Source organism: Polyodon spathula, chromosome 22 (assembly GCF_017654505.1).
Source record: "Polyodon spathula isolate WHYD16114869_AA chromosome 22, ASM1765450v1, whole genome shotgun sequence".
Lineage (NCBI taxonomy): Eukaryota > Metazoa > Chordata > Actinopteri > Acipenseriformes > Polyodontidae > Polyodon > Polyodon spathula.
This window is the reverse complement of record NC_054555.1, coordinates 5,166,190-5,190,712: the sequence shown is the minus strand read 5'-3', so window position 1 is coordinate 5,190,712 and position 24,523 is coordinate 5,166,190. Positions and strand designations below refer to the sequence as shown.

General features: G+C 35.3%; 1 protein-coding gene across 3 annotated transcripts; it reads left to right on the top strand.

Moving 5' to 3' along the window:
• Positions 1-235: 235 nt before the first annotated feature.
• LOC121297592 (gamma-aminobutyric acid receptor subunit alpha-1-like) lies at positions 236-24,353 on the top strand. Of its 3 annotated transcripts, none has more exons than XM_041224005.1 (10): positions 236-316; positions 6,204-6,292; positions 9,047-9,159; positions 10,020-10,087; positions 11,189-11,409; positions 12,441-12,523; positions 13,234-13,377; positions 15,163-15,315; positions 19,360-19,562; positions 20,464-24,353. In XM_041224005.1, exons 2-10 carry the CDS (start codon positions 6,219-6,221, stop codon positions 20,773-20,775), a joined length of 1,371 nt encoding a protein of 456 aa, XP_041079939.1. In that variant the 5' UTR covers positions 236-316; positions 6,204-6,218; the 3' UTR covers positions 20,776-24,353. The 3 variants fall into 3 exon arrangements, with proteins under 3 accessions (XP_041079939.1, XP_041079938.1, XP_041079940.1); XM_041224004.1 differs by lacking the exon at positions 236-316 and adding an exon at positions 3,462-4,340; XM_041224006.1 differs by lacking the exon at positions 236-316 and adding an exon at positions 4,379-4,402.
• The last annotated feature ends 170 nt before the right edge of the window (positions 24,354-24,523 follow it).

Genomic DNA, 24,523 nt, shown 5'->3' with positions numbered 1-24,523 from the left:
AAATCTAAATTTATATATATATATAAAAATAAGGTCTCAATCCTAAAATTCTAGGTGATGTAAAGCTTTTGGCCATAGCTGTATGTTTGAAGTGTGTGCAGCATTGAAATCAGTTCCATCATCCATTGAGAGGATAGCAACCTTGGCCCAATTCTTTATTCTTTATGTAACTGCTCCTATTCATTTTCAGTAAATACAATTTGGCGATGATCTGATATCACTTTGGCAGACATACTAATGCAAAGGGACTCTACAACATGTAGCCAGGTTGATAACCCATGGACTCAACAGTCAAGATCATCTGGCACTGGATAAGGTACATTTATTAAGGTATTATATTTTTCTGGGTGATGATGATGTATACTGGTGTGCTTACCACATACAGTCTCTTATGCATGTTTACTGTGTGTTAAATCTCAGAAAGCAGGCAAACTGCAATATTTAAAATGAAAAGGGGTAATGCCAAGCTATAATATGCATATGTTGTACAGGCTTTGATGGTTGAGAAGTCAATTTTTCCTATTTCGATGGTGTGTTTCCTTTCTAGTTATGATTAGACAATTTATTTAGTGATAACAAACATGGATTATACATCCATGTGGAGTTACAGTCAATCTTACAATGCACTAATGTTTTCCATACAAAGCCTTAAAAGCACCTGTATTATAAAGCTGATGTCTACATAATTAGAGAAATGAACACTTAGGGGAAGCGTACTGAAACCAGATGTTCTTACCAATAGGAATAATAATAGCTATTGTTATAATCAACCACAAACTGCAATGCACAGCTCCTTTATTATCAGCAGGGAAATTATGCATGCTGGAATGAATGGGCTACATTGAGCCTGCTAATGAACTGATACTAAACAGCAGTTACTCTCCACAATAATATCAACCATTCAAAGCCATAAATGTACAACAATGATGGCCATCCAAAAGGGCTTGACAGGACGACATATATAATCCATTGTATTCTCTATGGGGCAATAACATTTTTTAAAAAAGTATCACTTGTTACCTATATTTCCCCCTGTAGTGAAATTCAATCTCAGTATTGCTTTCTTCCAGACAAAATAAATAAATAAATAAATCCTGGCATCAGTGTAAGGGTTCTCCAATTTTGTTTCATCAAAGATGCTCTATTATAAGCTATCACCTGAATGAACACCAAAGAGAGATGTTATCTTTCCCCAATATTGTTCCTTTTCACTGAGCCATTCATCCTGTGGTAAAGTTTATAAAGAACTTGGAAATGTGTCACAAGCCTGAGGGACGAATGACAAATCAAGGCTGTGTTGTGGTAATGTTTGCCAGTAAAGAATAATCAATAATCACTTTTCAAAGCAGTACACAAGTTCACAGGATTGAACTGTAGAAAGCAGCATGCTTGATTACAAGAAAGATACACGGAAGCTCTTTGACTACTGGAAAGCCCAAGCATTAGAGGGACTGGAATACAAGCTAGAGTCACAAAGTACACACTAGGATTACAAAACAACTGTCTCATATAAACACATACTAGTTGGGACAAAACACAGCAAAATATGATGTCTACATTTTCTTAAATCTTATTCTAAAAGTAATTGATCTACTCTAACCCTGACTCTGACCCTAACTCTAACCCTAAACCTTTTCTCAGTGATTTCTAAACTCATTAGCATTAAAAGCATTAACTTGCCTCCTAAAACACTCTACACCTAGTGAATGTAAGAAATACCACATTTGTGCTCAGAGTAAAAAATATCACATAGAGAAAATGCAATACAAGATGATTCCCAACCCACCACAGAGGCCAGGCTTTCTGGTTTGTTTTTGACAACTGGTTTTTGTTCACCCTGATGAACATAGCACACCAAATTATTATTTTTTTCTTTTTTAAACACACCATATTTTCTGCTACAGAACTTCTCTAACCCTTTCTCCAAAACACCACCATGTAAGATGTACAGGGCATTTGAGAAAAAAAAAAAAAAACATGTGTAGCTTAAACACAACATAATCTCTCCACCAATACACTACAGATACTGTGGTGTGTGTTTGATTCTTTTCTATACCATATGCCTTTGTCAAGATTTATCACTGAACAAGCCTTATATCATAGGGCTCTTGGACGATTTGCCTCAATTATGGGATGCATTTCACTTGCTTAGAAACAATGTGGAGTTTAGGAAAAGATGTAACCGTTGAAATATTTATTGGCCATCTCTGTACTGACATGTTAGATTATATTCCAGCATGTATCTCCTTTGAAAGGTCCATAGTTGAAACAGGAAAGACTAACAGGAACAGAACCCTATTGATACCAAATAAGGCTAGTAGATGGATCAAGGTGGTTTTTAAATACATTATGTTAGTCTGAAGGATGGACATTCAGTACGTTTTACAAATTCAATACAAGCTTAAAAGGAAAAAGCAGGCCAAGTGAATTAATGCTTTAGAAAGTGATTTCCTTGGACACCATAACTAGATTTGACCGTGTTAAGTGCATCATCCTAACTCTTTCAAGTTCTGAGAAATGACTATTGCAGAGATTTGTTTTTTTTTTTTTTTTTTTTTTTTTTTTCGTAACATGTATGGATTGGGTTAGGTAAGGAATAGAACTACATTGACGTTTGGTGTAATTATTATATCACATTTCAATTACAAGAATCTTTGGTTCATAAGTGCTATGAGTTTAAAGCATTAAAATCTAGAACGTGTAACATAGAATAAGTGATTGAATGAACTATATATTTTTACTTCATACATCACTCCCTGTAAGCTGTAGTTTTTATGTTAGTAGACTTCATTGTTTTCTATAATTGTCCTTTTTTATTTATCTTATTGCACACGTGAAGAGCGGATGTCATTGGTTTAATCAAAATGCTCCGATCTACTGTTTTAAACCACGCAGCTGTATCGCACATTTTTACATCTCCTTTAATGTGGACATGCCCTTCGAATCTAGTGTGCAGTGACAGTCAGCAAGTGCATCCGAGGAATCACATCACGACCTTAGCTGTGCTGAAGCAGAATATCGTCGACAGGAGGATACCCTTTTCTGTCCTCTTTTCGTAGAAATAGCCGCAGTCGGATGTTTATCATGGTCTGAACGCTGAATAACAAAACGAATCATTTCTGATTTACGTGCTGCGTTGCCAGCCCCCACTTTATCGACATAAAAAACGCCTTCATGCACATAATAAATAAATAAACAAACAAACAAACTTCTACCGGTATATTTGCAATGTGATGGGCTATTACCTGCTTCTAAAGGACTTGTGGATTTCAGTCATCTGTGCCAAATGCACTTTGAAACAATGATTGTGATCGGTGGGTGTTTAATAACATAAGAGCTGTTTAAATAGGGAGCAACAGTCCCACAGTTACTTCAGTATGTAAACAATCGTTAAGATGCTGTAATTGCATTTAGCTTTAAAACGTAATTGACTATAATGCAATGTTCGGTTTTAGCAAACCGTTTTGCAGCGACTTAACCAGACCACAGCGGTCATTCTAGAGTAGTACTGGATTTATAAACACCAGCATTAACACGTTGCTGTGCATTTCAATCGAAATCTTGTTATTCTGATCATTTATTTCGTCTTTAAGCATACCGCGACAGTATCATTTAGGCAGATTGTTTGAGTGGTTCATCACATCTCGAGTTGTAGGGGAATGTGGATTTTATTGACTTGGGAAGCTCTCCTTGAAGAAAAGATGCAGTTTCTTGCAATATGCATAAGGCATCATAAATATTTCCACGACTATTAAATATTGATTAAAGATTTCATTTTAGTTTCAAAGGAAGCTCATGCTGCTAAATATGTATTTTCTAAATGTTGAACGGTGATATTTATTTTCGAATGCAAAACATCAAAGCTCAGACTAGTGCAGAAAAAGAGAGAGAGAGACCCGGTTGAAAATGTAAGAGGATTTGATTTTGCAGCCAGTGAAAAGAGATTAAGCCGACAGCAGTGGAAGTTAAATTGTGCTGCATATAAAAAAATGGGCGGATTGGTTTTTAGATGAGAGATTGGTACCACCTTCTATTCCAAAATAAAATCTCCTTGGCATGAAGTCACAGCCTATTTCACATCCGGTTTACCCAGCGACGTATTACTATTGTCTAGGTAAAGAAACAGCTTGATTTAGCTGCAATCTCAGTATTTCGAGTAGATTTTGCGGGTAGATGTCCAAATTACAGGGACCGGGAAGAGTTTAACTCCCCAGACCGAGGAATAGTGAGCTCGACCTGCGCAAACTGAGCATCATCAAACGCTGACTCTCGAGCCTCCAGCTAAAATCCAGCAGATCAGATATCTATGAGGAATTTTCTCATCGAAACGGTGTAAAAAGGTATCTATAAAAGTTTTAGTCAACGATTCAGTTCGGTGGCTATTGGTCATTATTGTAAAACTGTAAGTAATTTTGTCATTTTGATTTTGCATCGCTTTTATCAGTTTGCAGTGAGAAAATGAGAATGATAATTGAGCTGCATTGAGTTGGGGTTTTTTTTGTTGTTGTTGTAATTTAGGGCTGTGAGAAATGATTGGAAAGGAGTTTTTATAAAAAGTGAGAACAATAAGTTAGTGTTTGAAATGATTGTGTCATTGTTTGAAAATGCCATTGCTGTATTGTTATTTTATGAGGGGGGGTGCCGCGGGGGACGTGGGGGGGTTACTTCGACCGGACAGCAGCAGTTCTAATTCCACGCTTTGTTCGGTTGCTAATTACTTAAAATTATAATTTATTGAGCTAATAATTGTGGTAAGATACGGTCGCATGTATACGCCAGTTGTTTGATTCATTTATCTAGTAACTTCATATTTATAAAATAGACTATGTGCAACGTTACTTGGGAAGTCTGGTATGTGATACGATCATTTAAAGCTGCATTATCCCCGATTTATCAAAACCTAAAAAAATTCAAACAGTAGACGCTTGCGTTTTTTTTTTTTTTTTTTTTTTTTTTTTTTTTTTGTATATACATCCATTTTAACACCACTGGTTTATGTTTTAAAAAGAAGTACACCTAATGCAATCGCTGTTTACCCAGTATAAATGTGCCTTCAGCACGTTAATCATATGTATTGCCAATGTGTCATAATGGTTTTTCTATTATTGATTTGAGCATCTGTGGGCGAGAAATGAAAGCATCTCCATACTGTTTGTCAATAATAACACTTAACGATGTAAATACAATCAAAGGACAACTAGCGTACTGTATGTTTATTCATCACGAAATGCAAATAATACGTTTACTGTATGCATCATTATCATTTTAAAACTTCAAGGGGCTAAGGTATAAATAACAACTACGCAAACATGGTATAATAATAAATATATAATAATAATAATTATTATTAATAATAATAATAATAATAATAATAATAATAAAACGTGGACATACGGCAGTCTGTAGAAAACAAGCTTTTTGACTTGGTTGTTCCATCCTCGTGTTTTTAACTCAATGCATGTTATATGGATGTCCTTAGTATAGTAACAAGCGATGTGGCATTTTAAATTAGTTATTTAAGATGTATAATGACTTGTAGGTTGTACGTCATGCATGACCAGGCGCTTGTCTCTGTTTTAAAAAAAATATTTTATTTATCCCTGTACTGCATAAGAAGATAATTCTGAAAATAAATAAATACACAATGACTATGTGCAGATTGCTGAAATGAATGCTTGCTGTTGTGAAATTACATTCCTGTACAGCTGATAAAGGACACAGTGTCGTACGTTGCTGTTATATTATATTTACAGCAAACATTTGGAATGATTAATTCGTTTATAACATCATTTACACTAAACGATAACAGATTTGAAGTCAGATGCTGTGTACGCAAGTGGCACATGGTTTGATTATAAAGCGTGTCCTTTAGAATACAACTATGACACTGTTGTAAATCAAATGAGAGATTGCAAACAGCAGCTAAAGATAACGAGTGTAGGAAGGTACATTCTTTAATTGAAACTAGAATACATTCAATTGTATCTCAGAGTGCCTGCGATTCTATCGATGTTGCTCGGTTTAAGTTACAGTATGGGTATGTTCTGTTGTTAAAAAGGCTGTCTTCTAAATCTCAACTTCTGCCCAAGTGGCATTATGTGTAAAACAAAAATCTCCACACACTACATGTATTATAAAAAAAGGGGTTTATCTTTTGGTATATTGTATTGTGAAATATATTTCTCATATACTTTAAATTTCAGTTAGCAGACCCTACCATGGGGAGAACTGCAATGTTCAGTCACTGCACATGGGCCTGTCTGCTGTTATTACATGTGCTCTCTGGAAAAAGGTAATTATTATTATTATTATTATTATTATTATTATTATTATTATTTTATTATTATTTCTATATCCTGCTATATGTATATAGTTGATGTTTATTGCATGGGGGGTACATCTGCTTGAATCAGAATGAAACAGCGTTGAGTTTGGTCTAGCTACCAAGAGGATATTAATCCCCACAAAGTCCCAGATAAAGCTAAACTAAAGTAGATTTTGTGGAAAACACAATTCCTAATACAATTCATTCTTTTTTCTAGCATGCAGTCAAACTGTGTATAGACTGTTATATTAAGTAACACCTTACAAAGTCGTGTATTTAGATTGTATGACTGAAAACTAAAGTGTTTGTGAATGTAGTGACTTGCATGCAATACAGATCCTGGTGTCTTCAGTTAAACGTAATTGTAATATTTATTAAAACATGTTTATGTGTGCATTTACTATTGATACACAGTGTAAGAAGTCTGTTGATAATTTGGCTACCTGAGCAAATATTACATCTGCGTCATTTACATAATCATAAGGGCATCACTTTACTATTGTTGCAATTTAATTTAATTTAATAAATCCAGTGAATGGAGAAGGTGCATATTATGTGATGGATATGTACTGTAGACAGCTGCATAGTTACTTTTTTGTTAACATGAAAGGCCAGCATTTTACAGTTATAAATCTACCCCCCCCCCCCCCCCCTCCAAAAATAAATAAATAAAATAAATCAATACTGTATAAACATTTTTATTGTAAGCACAGTATTATTGTCCCAGACTGACTGCGTCATACAAGCAGGGTCTAGCTAGCCTGACATTACATTTTTTAATACTCAAGTTTCATCCTGTAATTGTAATTGAAATAAATGTGGCCTGTCTATTTGAACACAATGTCACATGTCACACTTACTACAGGGTATCAAACCGCTTGGGTTTTGTTTGCAGCATGAGTTCATTTTGTTGTCAGACAAGCCCTGCAGTCAAGATATTTCAGCTTCAGACCTTAATGTTGTGTACAAATTCCTTAGTGACTGTGAGATTCACAGAAATCTACACAGTGAAGCAGCTCACAGTGTTGCTGTTCTGATGACCTGTAGATGGAGTTGGTGTACAGTGTATTATAAGGCAGTAGCCCTTGTACATAAACTTTTGTATTTCTTCCCTTTTTCTTGCCATATATAGATAGTTAATGTATATATATAATATGATCAACTTGCAATTATTGTTATACTAGGTTGTACATGAGCTTTAATGTTGGTGTTCTGCCATCAAAGTATCACTATGTATGCTTTTTTTATATATACTGTAAGCTTGCATTATTGGAAGCAGTTAATGTACACAGGTATATTTAATATAATGTTTCAGACATTTTATTTTGTGCAGATGCAATTGTTTTAAAATAAGTTTATAGCAGTGGTCAGTTGTTTAGTTTCAAGCTTTGTTTGTAACCATTGGGTGTTATTAAATGATCAAGTTGTCATTAGGAAATCAAACAAGGTTAGTAGGTTGAAACAAACAAACAAAAAAGCTGCGCAACACTTTGTTTAAAACGCCTGAGAATAATCAATTTCATTTTGATGCTCAAACGCAGGAAGAAATATGCGGAAAATACAGTCTGGTATTTAAGTGCATCGTATTCATTGCGGCCCATGTAGGACATCAAGTTTTTTGCTTAAACATAATGTTTTATTGCAACCCTTTCTCCTTCGCCTCTGGTGGGGTCTACCTGAGGGCATTTTCTGGATGCATTTGGCAGCTAACAGAAACCGTATATAAAGTGAAAGAAAATGACCAGATACAGTAATAAACAAACCCCATATTGGTAATCACAGGAAGTAGAGTAGTATAATGCCACATTATAAAATTCAAATACTTTCAGATGGTTAACACAAATGGCCCGTTTCACATGGCCATTACTATTCTTCCTTTTCGAATTGCTTTCCTTTAGTGCTCAACATCTTTTTTTCTCTCATGGTTTTTATACTGTAATTTCTCTTTTTTTGTTTTGTTGTATAATTTTGTGTAGCAGGCCAAAAAATGCTCTCATAATTGAAAGGGACTTGAGAATTGTTTGTATAATCTATGAAGGTTTGTTTTGTTTAAATTTGGCGATTATTTTTACCACACTGCCCATTTTTCTTCTCTAGATGAGTCATTTCTCACTCGATGTCTTTCTTTCCTCCTTTTTATTCTAACCTCTACTGCAGAATGCCCTCTCTCGGGCTCATTTTACCTGATCGTGATGACCTTCCTTTCTCCTTGAGAGATATGCACGGCAGTTTGTTTGCTAGCATTGAACGTTTATTTAGCATTTAATCACCCCCCACCCCCCACCCCCCTCCAAAAGAAAACTAAAATTGCACTGCAGATAGATACGATTCTACCAATAGCTGGAATCTTTGGATGCACAACAAATCTCTACTATAAGAAATACACATATTCATCATGTTTCAATTATTGCCTTTTTTCCTAGATCAGCTGGAATTTGTGTATATAATATGGATTTGTTTTCATCGTTTACTTTATCGTTCTAATCAGACATTTTATTTAAAATATATATTTTCCCCCACAGCAGAACAGTTAACACCGCAAAAGCCAGGCGATACTAAAATATTATAGGCATAACATTAAAAAACAGTTTCTAGCTAAATTATTTATAGTTACCTCATTCTATGATACTATGAATTCTGATATTGTAAAGTATTAGTCAATTACCATTCTGAATTTTCAGTATGTTCCTTTCTCTGTCTGCTGCCCTATTATTATGATAGTCATGGACAGACACCCAATCTTGAAGGGGTAAAGGACAACACCACAGTGTTTACAAGGATCCTGGATAGTCTTTTGGATGGATATGACAACCGCCTGAGACCAGGGCTTGGAGGTATGGTTATAATATAGGCTTGCTTTGCAAAAGATGCCAGTGCATAGCTTAATAGCAAAATTACCATAGGTTCAGATAACATTATAAGACAAGAAAATAGCGATATTTCAAAGATGTTAAAACAACTCCTGTGCCCGTTCTCTACATACTGATGAATTCTGTGCTCAAGTTTAGTGTTAGAAAGGGATTCAGACAGCAAGTGTTGCTACCACGTTTTATCAAATTTACACGCTGGGAGGTGTCACAGTTACAGACGGGAATGACAAGGGAATTCAGCGAAGGACAGCTTGAGTTTTAAAGCACTGTTTTATAACTGCTGTTTTAATTGACTAGAGAAATACTTAAACAGAAGGAGAGTTTAATTCAAGAATCACTTACATTATTCAAGGATTGGCAAGCCTGAATGTGATGCTGTGAACAGAGATTTTGACCAGATGAGGATTTGTTTAATTGCGAACCCTACCAGGTACATGTGGGCAATTTCAGGGAGAAACGTGTGCCTTTGCCTATTGAAATATCTGTTTATCACTCTGCTACTATTACAACATAACTATACTTAAGGAAGATGTGTTGCAATGCACACTAAATACTGTCTGTTCTCTACCCATACGATTGATGCATGGGATGAATTTCCTATTAAGTAAGTGCAGATTAATTTCAAATTGCATTTCTAATTTAAATGTTATGCTGGAACATTATGAATGAGGAATGATACAAACATTCAGCATGGGGCCGTAATGACAGTTCCAGCAAACAGGCTATCAGACCTACATGCATTCTTTGCCAGACTGAGTAGTAGTTAGATCTAATACAAAAAAATGTTCATTGACAATCACTGTCCTAATTTACTGCTTCAACAGAGCGCATAACTGAAGTGAAGACTGACATCTTTGTCACTAGTATTGGTCCTGTCTCAGACCATGATATGGTAAGTGCATTAACATTTTCTCATAAAATTTGCGAATTGTATATTTTAATGAGTAAGGAGCGGCTGTTAGGCTAGTGGCACATTTTCTTTAGTATCAGTTAAATAAAGATTATGAAAATAATATTAAACTACAAAATTACATTTTTTGACAACACTGACTGCATTAAATTCAACAGCTTCATTCATCAAGGCTTAATGAAGTACTATTTGTTTTCCTATTCATAAAAAGTCAATGGTATTAATATAATTATTATTCTTTTTGCAAAACTTCATAGTGTTTTTGTTGCTACTGTCCCAGTTTACCTGGGCAGCAGCATCCCCAAATAAATCTATTTAAATAATTAAAATGTAACATGCATATGTTGCTGATAGACAGCTGGATAAATAGATGCATAAATAGAGCTAAAGTTGATGCCATCAACACCCAAAAACTCTGTAGAACACAGAATGTAGAATGTAGAATGTGGAAATATGAAAGTGGAAGAGCAGCAAGCTTGAAGAAATTAATAATCTGATACTATGATTTTGAAATTCAAAATGATAGGCAGTAGAAAAAGAAGACAGATATACTAGTCTGTGTAGGAAGTGTGTATAAATAGCAGGATAGCTCTGAGACCAAAAGCAGTAAGACTGTGTTGGAAACAGTAACCCTATGATGAGTAGATATGAATGTTTGAATCTAGTACTGATCATATAATAAGGTAGCATTCATGAGACTGCAATCAAAACTAAAACTGCATTTATAGGAGACCACAGCTAGTCTCAGCAGTAGCTAAACGCACTACTGTGAGAGGCCATTTTAGCCATTCTGTGGAACATCTCTGAGGAACAGCTTTGAGCATATCTGCCCAAATATGTCAAAACTTTAAACACACACTTGCTTTCAATAGACAACTGCTGCAGGCAGTATGCATAAATGTTTGGATTTATTTTGTAAAAAGTGCCTTGAGATGTCTTGACACGATAAGGCACTATAGAACTTTATTGCCTTTGGTTGCCCAAAAGTACTGTTGTTTGAAAAAGGAGTGCCCCTTAACCCTGTTCGTATGGTGCACCATATACCACTGGGTATGATTACATTTTTGAAATTCAATTTCCTAGGAATACACAATTGATGTCTTCTTTCGCCAAAGCTGGAGAGATGAGAGATTAAAATTCAAGGGTCCGATGACAGTTCTCCGTCTAAACAACCTTATGGCCAGCAAAATCTGGACGCCAGATACATTTTTTCACAATGGGAAAAAATCTGTGGCTCATAACATGACAATGCCTAATAAACTGCTGCGTATCACAGAGGACGGAACTCTTCTGTACACAATGCGGTGAGATCAAATGTTTTTAAATGGAAAGATGCAGAAAACTGTATGGGTGGTCTGTGCTAGTGACTGTGTTTCAGTACAGTAGCAGGGCTATATGCTCAATATTAAAATATGTTTCAGACACAGCATTGTTTATATATATATATATATATATATATATATATATATATATTATATACACACACACACATTAATGCTATATATTCTATGGCAATATACTATTTTCTAATGTCTTATTATTTTAATTATCTATAATGTTCTATATCAAAACAATAATGCCATTTACATTTTCCCCTGTACACCTACATATCGTTTGTTAGTGAATGATTGTTATGTTAAATCTATATTATGAAATTTGTCAAAGTCAAGTTGAAAGTTATCCTCTCCTGTTTTTAAAGTCTGTAACGTTTTCACACGTTTTGTTATATTTCTGACAAAATTCCCTCTTTTGCAAAATCCCCTTGCCTTCGTCACAGTAACAGTAAGAGAATAGAACTAGATCCACTTTGTCGTGTGAGCTTGTGAAGCTATGCCTACTTTAAATTCACAGATTCTGCTGAAGTAAATGGTTTGGGCAATGCAGCAAGATTGTATCCCTAAGGAAACCAATTGACCCGTGTGAAGCATATATACAAATTGAGTTAGAATATCGGCCTTTATTTGATCAGCAGATCCATAAATAATCAAATTTGATAGATCAACTTTTTCAGCCCCCAAAACATGTAGGTCACAAAGGATCGCCATAAAACATCCTTTAACACGTTTATGAGATGATTATTTCCCTTTGCCAGTACATATTTATGTCAAGTCAGTGATAAATGGAAGACAGACGCATCCCTGATAAATTGATAGAACATTTCTCTTCACACCTTCGAAAAGCTGAAATAAATGTTGTTTGTGTCGAGCGTGGAACAGTTTCATGTTTCATTTGTGACACTTGGTGCCTACTGTAGCTTCAACCTAACGGTCTGTTTCTGTTATGAAGGTATGAACATCTTATGTTGAATATGAATATATCTTTCATTTTTTTCTAGATTGACTGTGAGGGCAGAATGCCCGATGCATTTGGAAGACTTCCCTATGGATGCTCATGCCTGTCCTTTGAAGTTTGGCAGCTGTAAGTTAATTTCAGATACATTCTGCATTTCTCATCCTACTCTCAATGTATCAACATGTGCTTGACTAAACAGTGAGCCCTATTTACCCTTATGTACTATAATAGGAGCCATTCCATCATATTTAACAGTAACCTCTTCCCATATGGGTTTTGTTAAGGTTATTACTTTTGCTACTCGCCATTTTGTTGATATTTGGTACAAATCGATAACAGGCTCTTTCTACCAGTCAAGGTTGGACAAATGGTGCTTTGAAATGTAAGGCTTGAATATCCCTCCATAGACAGTTCATTACTATGTTTTATTATATCTAGAAAGCAGATAAACTGAAGTGATCCTTCTAAAAGTGTACCATAATAAAAACATAGCAAAGTGTAACAAAGCATAGTGAAAGAAAGGGAAGGCATAGATAACTATTGTAAAGAATAGGGAGGCATGGTAAAGGATATTAATAAACATGGAAAACCAGGGTAAACTATGATGAATGCATTGCAAAAACTGCAAAAATACCATGGTCAACTCGTATAAGTGTTAACTCTTAAAGCTTGGCTGCCAGGTGATAGTGCTGTGATACTTAAAAAGGAAAACAAGGAAACCAAATACAATGTAAACCATCGGTCCTATAGCTCTATTCTTTTACATTTCTTATGAAATCAACAATGGTATTGTGTGTATCTTGGTGATTATACATGTCCATTCGTTGCTTCATTAGATGCCTACACTCGTGCAGAGGTTGTATACATATGGACACGAGGTGCAGCACAGTCGGTAGTTGTAGCTGACGATGGTTCACGACTTAACCAGTATGACTTGCTGGGGCAAACTGTCGACTCTGGGATTGTCCAGTCCAGCACAGGTATGTAAATATAAAAAAATATCTTCAAGACCATATAGTACCGATTCATACTCACTCCTGGTGCTTTGGCTCATTATGATTAAGCAGGAACTAATATTATACCTCCTTCCTGTAATCATCTTGTCAATACTTCCAGTTTTTCATTTTTTTAAATTTTGTTACATCATTCATTAATGCTGATTGGGGGACCTCCAGGATGTTGAATTGTTGAAGAATAACATTTTCATTATGATCTCTTTCTAATGGCAAGCTGCTTTATTTAAACCTAAAAGTGAAAATTGAAACTTGGAAGCAAAAAAAAAAAACAAAAAACAAAACCTTTTAGAGTTACTCCTGAAAATTGCATGCCTTTATTTCAGTAGTGCACGCCTACAGAGACAAATAATGCTATTGTAACAATATAAAGGAGATGTTCAGGCCATAACAAAGTGCACTTGACATTCTCAGTGCATGAGCATTGAGTGGCTAGACAGACTTTCAATGCATTTGTTTACCAGTGTGCAAGCTATGCAGCTGTTGCAAAATCCATTACTGTGCTATACACAGTGTGTTTCACTGTTGGAAGTACCCTTGCACAGTTAAAATATCACTACGGTCTCAAATCAAATTAAGTCAGTGCCCCCCCGTGGACTTGGTATCACAATTCATCAGAGCTGACATAGTCAAAATAGTACATTAAGAGTGGATCATTTGCCTTTTAAAAGGGAGTCTAAAAATGGTATAGATCGGTTGAGACGTAAAACCAAGGTCCTATTTTAAGTGACTCTGCAGCAGCAGTTGTTGGCGATTCATAGTTCACCCACTAGTCTCTAAATTGCTTTGGATAAAAGCATCTCCTAAATGACTAATGAATTAATAATAATATCAGGTTGGCATAAGATGACATTCTTGGTGTATAAGCATTGACTATACCGTTTTTACTAGACATGCAATACATTGCATATGCTTTACAGGTTATATGATCTACTAATCCCACAACTGGTGAATCTCCACTTTGTTTTCCTGAGTACTAACAGATACTATCAGTTTTAAAATCAGTTTACCTTATTGCCACTATTAACAATATTCCTAATTGTATTTGTGCTGATAATCATTTGGTTTACCTATTTATTCAGGGTATGCACATATTTTAAATGCAACACTGTAGATAAACGTGCTAACTTTTGCTGCTGTTCACATGGTCCAATTGTGGCAAGACCATTAAAGTGAATTTAAACAAAAGCACATCAAGTGATTAGGCACCAGAAGTAGCAACAGCTTTTCATCTATGGAGCTGAACCCTAGCTCAGCAGACACAGAGCAAGACCAGGGTTTTCTTGGCTTAACCCTTAATAGAGCTTGAAGAAGCATGCTGTACCATAATGCAATCGCTAATCAATGCTTTGTTGCTAAACATGCATACCAGGTTTCCAGGGCAGGCTTCTTTGAGAGAGAATGCTCACAGCAGTACAATAAATTGAACCTGTGTCAGCCTTGAAGGCACATTTCATCATTGTGACATTGTCTGTTGCTGGCTAGACCTGTTCTCATTTTCTACTTTTGCATCAAGCATTTGTGTTTTGTTTTCACATTCAAATTTCTCCAAGGAAAGTAAAATTGAGCATAGAGAGCATTAAGGCTTAATTTTTTTTTTCCATTTATAATAGAGTTGTCATGGCAACACTATTGACAGTCAGTAATCATAGCTTTATAGAATTCTTTAACCCAAGCCATGTAAGATTTTTTTTTTTCCAGCTATACATCTTCTACTGTGTCATTTTAAAATATTCTTGTTTTAATTTGCAGGAGAGTATGTTGTCATGACTACACACTTTCATTTAAAGAGGAAGATTGGTTACTTCGTCATTCAGACCTATTTACCTTGTATAATGACAGTGATTCTATCCCAAGTCTCATTTTGGCTCAACAGAGAATCTGTTCCTGCAAGAACTGTATTTGGTAAGTGTCTTTTTAAAAAAAAAATGTATTTTCATAAAAGTTCCTGTAGGACATACACCATTTACTTGAATAGGATATGAGGAGGAGACATGAAATTCAAGATTGATCTTTCCTTGTCAGTTTATCCATAGCGCAGCTTATTTACATATCAGGTCATCCATTAAGACTACCATTACACAGTAGCTTGAGTCATCCCAGCTTTCGTGAGTTCATGTCGACACACCTGTGCTTAGCTACATACACCATGCATCTTTTGTGCAGGATTTGAGCTGAGGCTTATAGGACAAACTTGGCTCAAACGGCTGTGTTTTTGGAGACTCAAGCATGTGCCACGTGTCTACTATAGACTATGTGCTCTTTTTGTGTAATGAAAGCATACATGTGCAAGCATACACGTCACTGGTGTAAGAAGTAATTTCATTGTTCATGACTGCCTGTTAAGAAGTTGTTATATACTTGAAATGATTCTGTGTTTGACTGATGTTGATTGAAGGAAAGTTTCCTGGTGTGTGTCAGCCCATCAAAGGGGTATGCTAGTCTCCAATGGAAATGGTATGATTGATAGGTGAGGGTCTGCAAGAGAAATGACAGCTGCCACAAAAGGAGACCAGGACTATGAGTGATATTTGGCAGGACAAAAACAATAAGAAGCAAATGCAATGTATATCTAGCCTCCTGCTATTAACTCATCAGGCTTCTTGGGTCATTAGTCCAGTGTGGTATTTATGGCAGCATTGCTCGGGATCCTCCATTTGACTTTCTGTGTTTTCTTTAGCTGCAATTAAATAGTTATTGTGCATCTGTGATTTATATAGTTCAGACAATTAATAGAATGCAGTATTATATAATCCAAGAAGATGTTCAAGTGGATTCCTGTTAGAGTTCAGGGTGGTCTGCTGCTTCATATGTTCAAAATTCTCCACATACCAAATTAGATACAGAAGGCCTAGAACAATGTGAACACTCTTTCATTTAGGAGGTATAGGTAAACCACCATCAAGCCAATTTGAGTGGACCATAATTAAGTGCATGTCAATTTATTTTTGAATGACAAATAACATTAGATTATGATGGTGAAACACAACCACAGTGCACTCCCAAGAACACATCCCCAAGAACATATCCCAAGAATGAAGAGAAATTTATTATTTCTTGCTCCACTGAGAAAAATGTTCCAAGCTGGCAAGCGGACAGATCCATGGTTTAAATGCAAGAAACAAAACATTAGAAGCATGATACATTCTTCCAGTTATTGATTTCAGAACTTAATATATTCTACATAATGCCCAGAAGCAAATATAAAATAGCACGCCATGTGTACAACGGCCTGGTCTTTATATTTTGTAATGCCCTGTTGTTATGACTGTTTCTGTGTCTACTGAGACTACCTATAGTGGTATAACATTTGATGCCTCTAGGGCAGCCTGACCTAATTGTATCAGAAAACACTCTGTTTTAAACACTTTTAAAGGTTGTAGGTCACTCTTCTGTTTCAGAGTGTTCCTCGAGAGTGATTTTCACAAATTCAGGTTTTGTTTGACCCTTGTTCTGTGTGGCAATAAAAGAAGACTAGAAACTGTATCTGCAGTGAACGGTGGATGCACCCCCCTTTGTGTGAGACTGAAAACATGCTGGGGTGTGGGGGTGGAAAGGCATTCTGTTGATAGCCTTATGCCATTCGTATTGCTACATGTATCACCATTTCATTAGTGAACACTTAAATAGAGGGACAGGGTGCTCTACAGTTCAGTCAACGTGATATTTTAATAACATTTTTTTTTTTTTTTTTTTTTTGCACCACCATTGTTTCATTTAATTTCACAGGCCTCTTTTTATTATTTTTTCTGTTATTTTATTTTTTTGATAAACATTTCTTAGATCTTATAAAATATACGTGTGATTCGTCAAGGAAAGTAATAATTGCATCGCATATGGTGCAGGTCAGAGTACTGGTTGCCAAAAAATACTAAATGAACAATCATGACTTGTCAAAACGATGTTAAAACACTTGAGGAGTTTAATCTGTAAATGTCCTTCATCATTCTGTACTAAATGTAACAACAGCCTGTCATTTAACATAGGTAATATAAACAACATCAACAAGTAATGTTATTGTACTGCAGAAAAACAATAGCCCCTTCATTAAAGACTTGTAACTAAGAGAACGTATTATTGAGTTGGTAGGCATTCAGGCTTTATTCATATTTCAGCTTTAAACTGAATAAATGACCAGATAACTATTTGTACTTTACCTTCAGGAAATAGCTCCATGTGTAGATGTATTCCTTGTCTAGCTTCACTACCTCAAAACTCTGGAATCTGGAATAGTTAAAAAAAAAAAAAAGAAATTTAAAAAGTTAGACTGGTGCTGTAACGGAAATAACCCTTAGCCTATTGTACTACAATATTTTACCATGATGCATGAACACCTAGCAAGTGATTTGGGTCTAAATTAGTCACTTTTGCTTGCGGTATTCACTTCTCGAATACTTAATAAGAAGTTGTTTCTCAATGCCAGTTTACTTGGAGCCCACTAAAAAAGAATTTGCTTCCATATTGACTACTATATTTGATAGCACATTAAATGAGCACAAATACCAGAAGCCAAGCTGATGTTTATACATGGAGTAAGGGTGTAATGCAGAATGGTTTGTCACAGTGCCACGGACGCTATATATATATATATTATATATATATATATATATTATATATATATATATATATATATATACACACACACACACACACACCTGTATATATTATTTGCAAAATGCAAGGCTGTAATTCTTTGCTTTAATAAGAGCTTTACTAAATTCTTAAAACCTTTTTCAAATGATCAAAATCATCTCTTTTGGAGTCCTCCAGCCTGGCAGAGATATTCCCTGAGCACATCTGCATGAGTTGAATGTCTTTCATTGGTTAGAACAGCAGTGGCTCAATCTGTGGGGAGAGCTGGACATGCTGATAAACATGTCATATGCTTTTTCATGCTTGACTGGCTTTAATTTCACCTGTAGCCTGTAGTGCTCTGAAAAGCTGACAGGAGGCAGCTCTACTTGCTCAGTTGGGTGTTTGATTTAGCTTCTAAGGACATCCTGTTGCGTTCTCCTGCAATCATGCTTGGGTAACCCAGCTTACTTTATGCCTATTTATAGCAAAATGCATTGAAAACTGAAATTTTCTTGATCCATAAGCTCCACCTCAGAAGTGTACGTTTGATTTATCTCAAAGAGAAATGTTTTCACTGACACAACAAGTCCTAGACTGCATGTTGTGTGCATCCAGGATACATGCAGTATTTTGGCAAGTAGTCTAATCAAGATTTAATGCATAAGCTGCAACCATAACGATAGCTTATGCTTCATCCTGTTAAGCAATTTCACTCCTTGACAAATTGTGCTGGTATAGATTCAGTATTCAGAATGTTACGTATGTCACATGCAGCATGATATATAAAACGTTACCATTTCTTAAAATGCTAAATTGCATGTAGACGTTCCCCCCAGCAGTGCTGGTAAACAGACGGAAGAATTACTTTTAGATGGAAACTGATAGCAGCAAAGCACGTCATGCTTCTGAAATATTTTCCACGAGCTCAACATAATTTTATTTATACAGTACATTAAGAAAAATGTTCCTTTGACAAACATTTTACAAAATGTGTATTTGAAGCCTTTTTGTAAAATATTTATCTCTGTTCTGAAATTGTCAGAAAAGCCATGTAAGAGTTACCATGTACTTACATCAGATAATAAGATATTGTTAACAAGATCATTTCCATGGTGATTTTTTTTATTTTAATGTAACCACAGTTATTCATGCCCTGTAATTTAAAGTGCAGCCAAATGTACTACAGTCTTTTACAGGAGAAAAAACACCTACTTCTAATACAATGCTAGAATCAAACACAGTTAGATTAAGTGAAAGAATTCTCAGGTCTCCTCAGAACTGTCAAGTTGTTTGTTGTCACAATGTTACGTTCTCGAGGTGTATTTGTTACTGAATCATTCCTGTTCTTTATCTGTCTATTTTCCTTTTGTACAGGAGTAACCACTGTGTTGACCATGACCACACTGAGTATCAGCGCTAGGAACTCTCTTCCCAAGGTTGCTTATGCCACAGCCATGGACTGGTTCATTGCAGTCTGCTATGCGTTTGTGTTCTCTGCTCTAATTGAGTTTGCTACAGTGAATTATTTCACAAAGAGAGGCTATGCCTGGGATGGCAAAAGTGTTGTGCCTGAAAAGGTAATTTTAAAAAGAAAAAAGGTCTGTATTAAACCATGTGAAGAGAAGATTAAGATGATTTACTTTTATTTAGCTTTTAAAAAAACAATATCTAGACACTTTGGTTACTTGAGGTATATTTTATTTCTTACAGGGTGCAATTTGGCGTCCCAGCTACATGAGCTTAAATGACTAATTAGGAGCTGGGAACACTGTGGTCCTGCCACTGTTTGATTATAGTGATGTGATAGTCTATGGCGCTGTCATCTTTCTGCATCGCAACTCAAATGGTCTATACACTTGTACAGATAGATTTGTTTTGGAATGGCCGCACCTGCGATTGTTGGCAGGGACACAATTAACCCGACCCCTACCAACCTTACAGTCCCACACACACTATTTACACAAGCAGGGCTTTTGCCCTGCCACATCTACCTTGTTTGGTTCTTTTATGGTTGAAAGTTGTAGTAAGTTGCTTGTTTTTGCCTCACTGTAAAAGTGATTCTGTTTTGCATTTGTTCCCCAAAGAGCTTCTTAATTGCAGTTACATTATAGCTGTAAAGATATGCAGGTGAGCCCCATCACCACCCCCATTCCTTGCCGTTTGTTCAGTAGCAGTGGCAGTTTCAACACCAGTTGGAAATATTTAAAACAGGCTGTGCAAATATGCCTTTGAGTCATTCATTTATCTTGGCATTAATGAGATGTACTGGCCTTGTCAAGAAAACCTATGGGACTTAGTAGTTTGCCATGGAAGCCAGCACGATCACAAAGCCTTCATATATTAAGGAATGCTTATCAGGAGTTCTGCTTGCATAATTATCATGTTCTAGATGTTACAGGCATTTCAGACTTATTTACATGTATACAATACAGTGATGCATTTATTTACATGTTTATTTATATATATTTTTTATTTTAGCCAAAGAAGAAAAAAGAATCTCTCATCAAGAAAAACAACACGTACACAGCAAGTGCATCTAACTATGCTCCAAACATTGCCAGAGACCCTGGTTTGGCAACCATTGCAAAAAGTGCTGCTCCCACTGACTCTAAAGAAGGAGAACCAAAACCCAAGCCTCCAGAAGCCAAGAAAACCTTTAACAGTGTGAGCAAAATTGACCGGATGTCCAGAATATGCTTCCCTCTGCTCTTTGGAACCTTTAATTTAGTCTACTGGGCAACCTATTTAAATAGGGAGCCAGCAATCAAAGGGTTATTTCAACCCCACTAATTTCATCAGGTTTTTTTTTTTTTTTTTAAATGTTCATTTGGAGCAAAGGTGTGTAAACTTTTTTGAGATGTCTAGTTCCCAGTTACTACATTGCTTCTATGTTATACACAAATTTAAGATTTTTACCTCCAAATTTAAAAAGAGAGTCTAATCGTAGGTTCTTGGCAATGTGGTTAAAATCAGTTGGGACTCGTTAGGATGGGTGTGCTACTACTAATTATGCTACAATAATATATACGCAAGAGAATGCTAATCTACATATGCACATAGCCTAACAAATGTTTGTTTGTTTTTGTTTATTTTCTTATGTATGTATTTATTTATTTAATGCATTAGACCATTAACTCTTAAGTACATTTATGTAAAAATTGTTATGTAACAAATATTTGCATGGACTTTTTTATTTTTTTTTTTCTTGTTTTGGTTTGGATCACTAAATGCTACCTTGAAAATAAGTCAGATACTCTACCATTACATTTTACAGGTGGTTTCAGTTTTCTTTACTTGTAATACATAATCAAGATAGGGTTTCTGCAATAGCAATAAATACATTCTGTCTCAGCGGATACATTTTACTTCCATACATGGTTGTATTACAAAACTTTGATTATAGAATACTTCATAAAGCATAATGTTTATAGTATTTTATTGTAAATAGTATCCAGTGTTATTGATGTTAATGTTAAGTTTAGGCTTTGCAAACACTGTAATTAAGAAGTATAACTTAACCCAAGAAAGAAGAAGAAGAAGAAAAATATATTATTTTATATTGAAGTACTGTGTATGAAATATGACATTGAAGGTCAGACAGTTATGTAAAGAGGGAGTATTTATTGGTTTGCTTCCAAGCGGAAGTGTTCCTCTAAATGCTACCTTATAAAAGTTACCAATGATGATTTAAAAAAAAAAAAAAAAAACACGTATACAGTATATATAAATATATTTTGAAAATGGCGGAATGGTGAGTAAGAATGTAAATGTAATATTTAATGTCGGAATGCATTTTATATTTAGAATTAAATCACTCTTATTCTTTACATTGGGTTTCACTTTCTATGAGATCTTCCAAAAAGCAAAAGCGACCCTACACATTTTGCCAATGAAGTGCTGTTAATTATTGCATAGGCCTATCACAACACACATTTCCAGTGATTGAAGAGCAGAGCTTTTTTACAGTTCCAGGGTACTAAGGAATCGATGCACTATTTAAGGCAAGACTTCCAGATTCACTTCCACTTGATAGTTTACCCTTGCCTTCCACTGTTTGGTCCTGTCATATAGCATACCAGCTACACTGCCTTCAATTTGCGATGCCATTGTAAGGCTAAAGCATGATTCACACAGGACAAAAAATCCGGTGTCCTCAGAGTTGGTCAAAAGCAGAGGATATCTAGTAACCTTCCAAACGTGGATTATTTTTATCAATAGAAATCGGTAATTTCAAAATGAAATGTGATACTGTGGCCAGAGAAGGCACTGGAACCAGGTGTAAATAACTAATTTTATTGTAACTTCTATCCCAAAGGGTAGAATAAGCATTTCATCCCTTGTGTGATATGTATTTACATACATACCTTCAAATACACTGTTCAAAGCATCCATTTTTTAAGACTTGCCAATTATGGTTTGTGTTTTCCACCCATCGCCAATTTGATTATGTCCAATTGTTGCGTTTTACTGAATTGTAGAATTTTGGGACAGATGGTACCAATTTTAATATTATATTATTATTATTTATTGTCAAGTCTGGTGTTGCTCTGAGGCAAATACCCCAGAAATGCTGCATAACATAACAGTGACTGGGTCGATTTGCACAGGAGTAAAAAGACACAAGAAGTTTGAAATTGTACAGAAGGTCCCGATGTCCTGTAAAAAAAATTATGTGGGATATAAAGAAATGGACAGTTCGCACAGGATTAGATTTCACCAATGTCAGTAAAAATTCTGAAACCAAATGTTTATTTGGTGATTGTTAGTCCTGTGTGAATCGGGCTAAAGACAGCATATTTTTGGTAAATTACTTATCTGTTGCCTCTTGGCAATAGATGCCACCCAGAAAAAAACTACAAAAAAACCCAAAACTAAACCAGTAGGGTTGCACTGCATCCATCACACGATGATTTATTCTCTTTTTACTTAGCATACCGTCAGTCCATTTTCAGAAAACATCAATATAAACCGAAAGAGAGAGTATTCAAAAAACTTAAAGAAAAAAAGATTCAGCTGATTTCTTTATTGCATTTCCTTTTCAAATGATGTTAATGTAGCACTATCTAAATGGTAAGGGCTTTCTGCAGCTTCATGTTGACCACAAAGAATGACAGCTTTGTATACAATTTGACATGTACATTATTCAAATCCAAGGATTAAGCAAATGTCCTTGGTCTTAAAACTTTAGAAATATGCTGATGAGAGTTTCAGCAACTATAATCCACATGTTTATGTATTAGAACTGGTTACATCCTGTCGAAGCAGCACTAGAATGGACCCATGTCACATGATTTGGTCCTGCCAATCTGAAGTAAGAAGTAATCAGCCTAGAAGTTGTCAAGGTGACGCATCATTTTGCCGTATGGACAAGTACTTGTTTTTCAGATGTCTTATGCAAATTTACAGTAATAGAGTCCATAAAAAGCTGCACTAGGGATGTAGACCCTTGAAATATGATGTATAAATATAAATGTATAGATATTTAAATTCTAACCTATTGTATGAACATTTATTATCATGCGTAAATATAAATAAAAAAACATTTAAATTAAAGATTGTTTGTATCAACCTATTTGGTACATTTTGCACATTAGCTTCATAATTTAAATAAAAGTAGTTTGGTTTGTGCTATGCAAGAACCGCTTTCAACCACTTTTTCTGTTCTTTTCTTAATCATTATGTTTTAATGAACCAGAAATTGTAGACTGTGTATCCTAGTTAGCTTCTATACATTGTTTTGCTATGGATTTATTAGCATTAAATAGTATTCCTTCAGCTACGATATATTTCAATAGAGAAGTTGCTGTTACTCTTGGGTTCATTGGGAAATGACAATGGATGTTAATTGCACAGTTATGCAGAGACATGGCAATAAAAGTAAAATAAATAAATAAATAAATAAAAGGAGCAATTGCTTACGACATTTATTGCATTAGAGAGTTTAGATATAGCTAGAAATGTCAATTATTTTATTTCGAAGCAGCCAGATTGCTTAGGCACAAGTGTTATCAGCGAACCTGCATATTGTTGACTTGCCAGCCTATGTATATATCTGCTGTTCATGACCAGCATAAATTTGGTACAATTGACAGCCGCTATTCTTTTTGGTAACAACTGATTCATCTTTTATTGTGCTTGATTACTCTAATACGTCTGTATGTTAGCGTTCATGCTTCACTCCAGAGTTTTGCCCTTTTTTATGTAACATTCAAGGCTATTTCCAGAACTCCAGTATATTATATTATCAGTTTCAGTATTTTGCACATTCTGTAATTATTTTATGCACCCTGTGGGAGCGGGGGCTTTTTGCATTAGACTCAAAGTAATGTTAAAATTTGAACAATGTTTAATAAATTCTCCAAATATAAGACCAATGACTCATTTTTGTGTTAGCATCAGGGGTTCCAAACTTACTTTTGGCTTTGAGCCATAAGAACTTAGTACCATTTTTATAAAATAAACTTTCAGAAATCTTACTGCAGCACAATCAACCTTAACAAAAGAGAGGAAGCCATTTGGCTCATCAATGCTTGGTTGT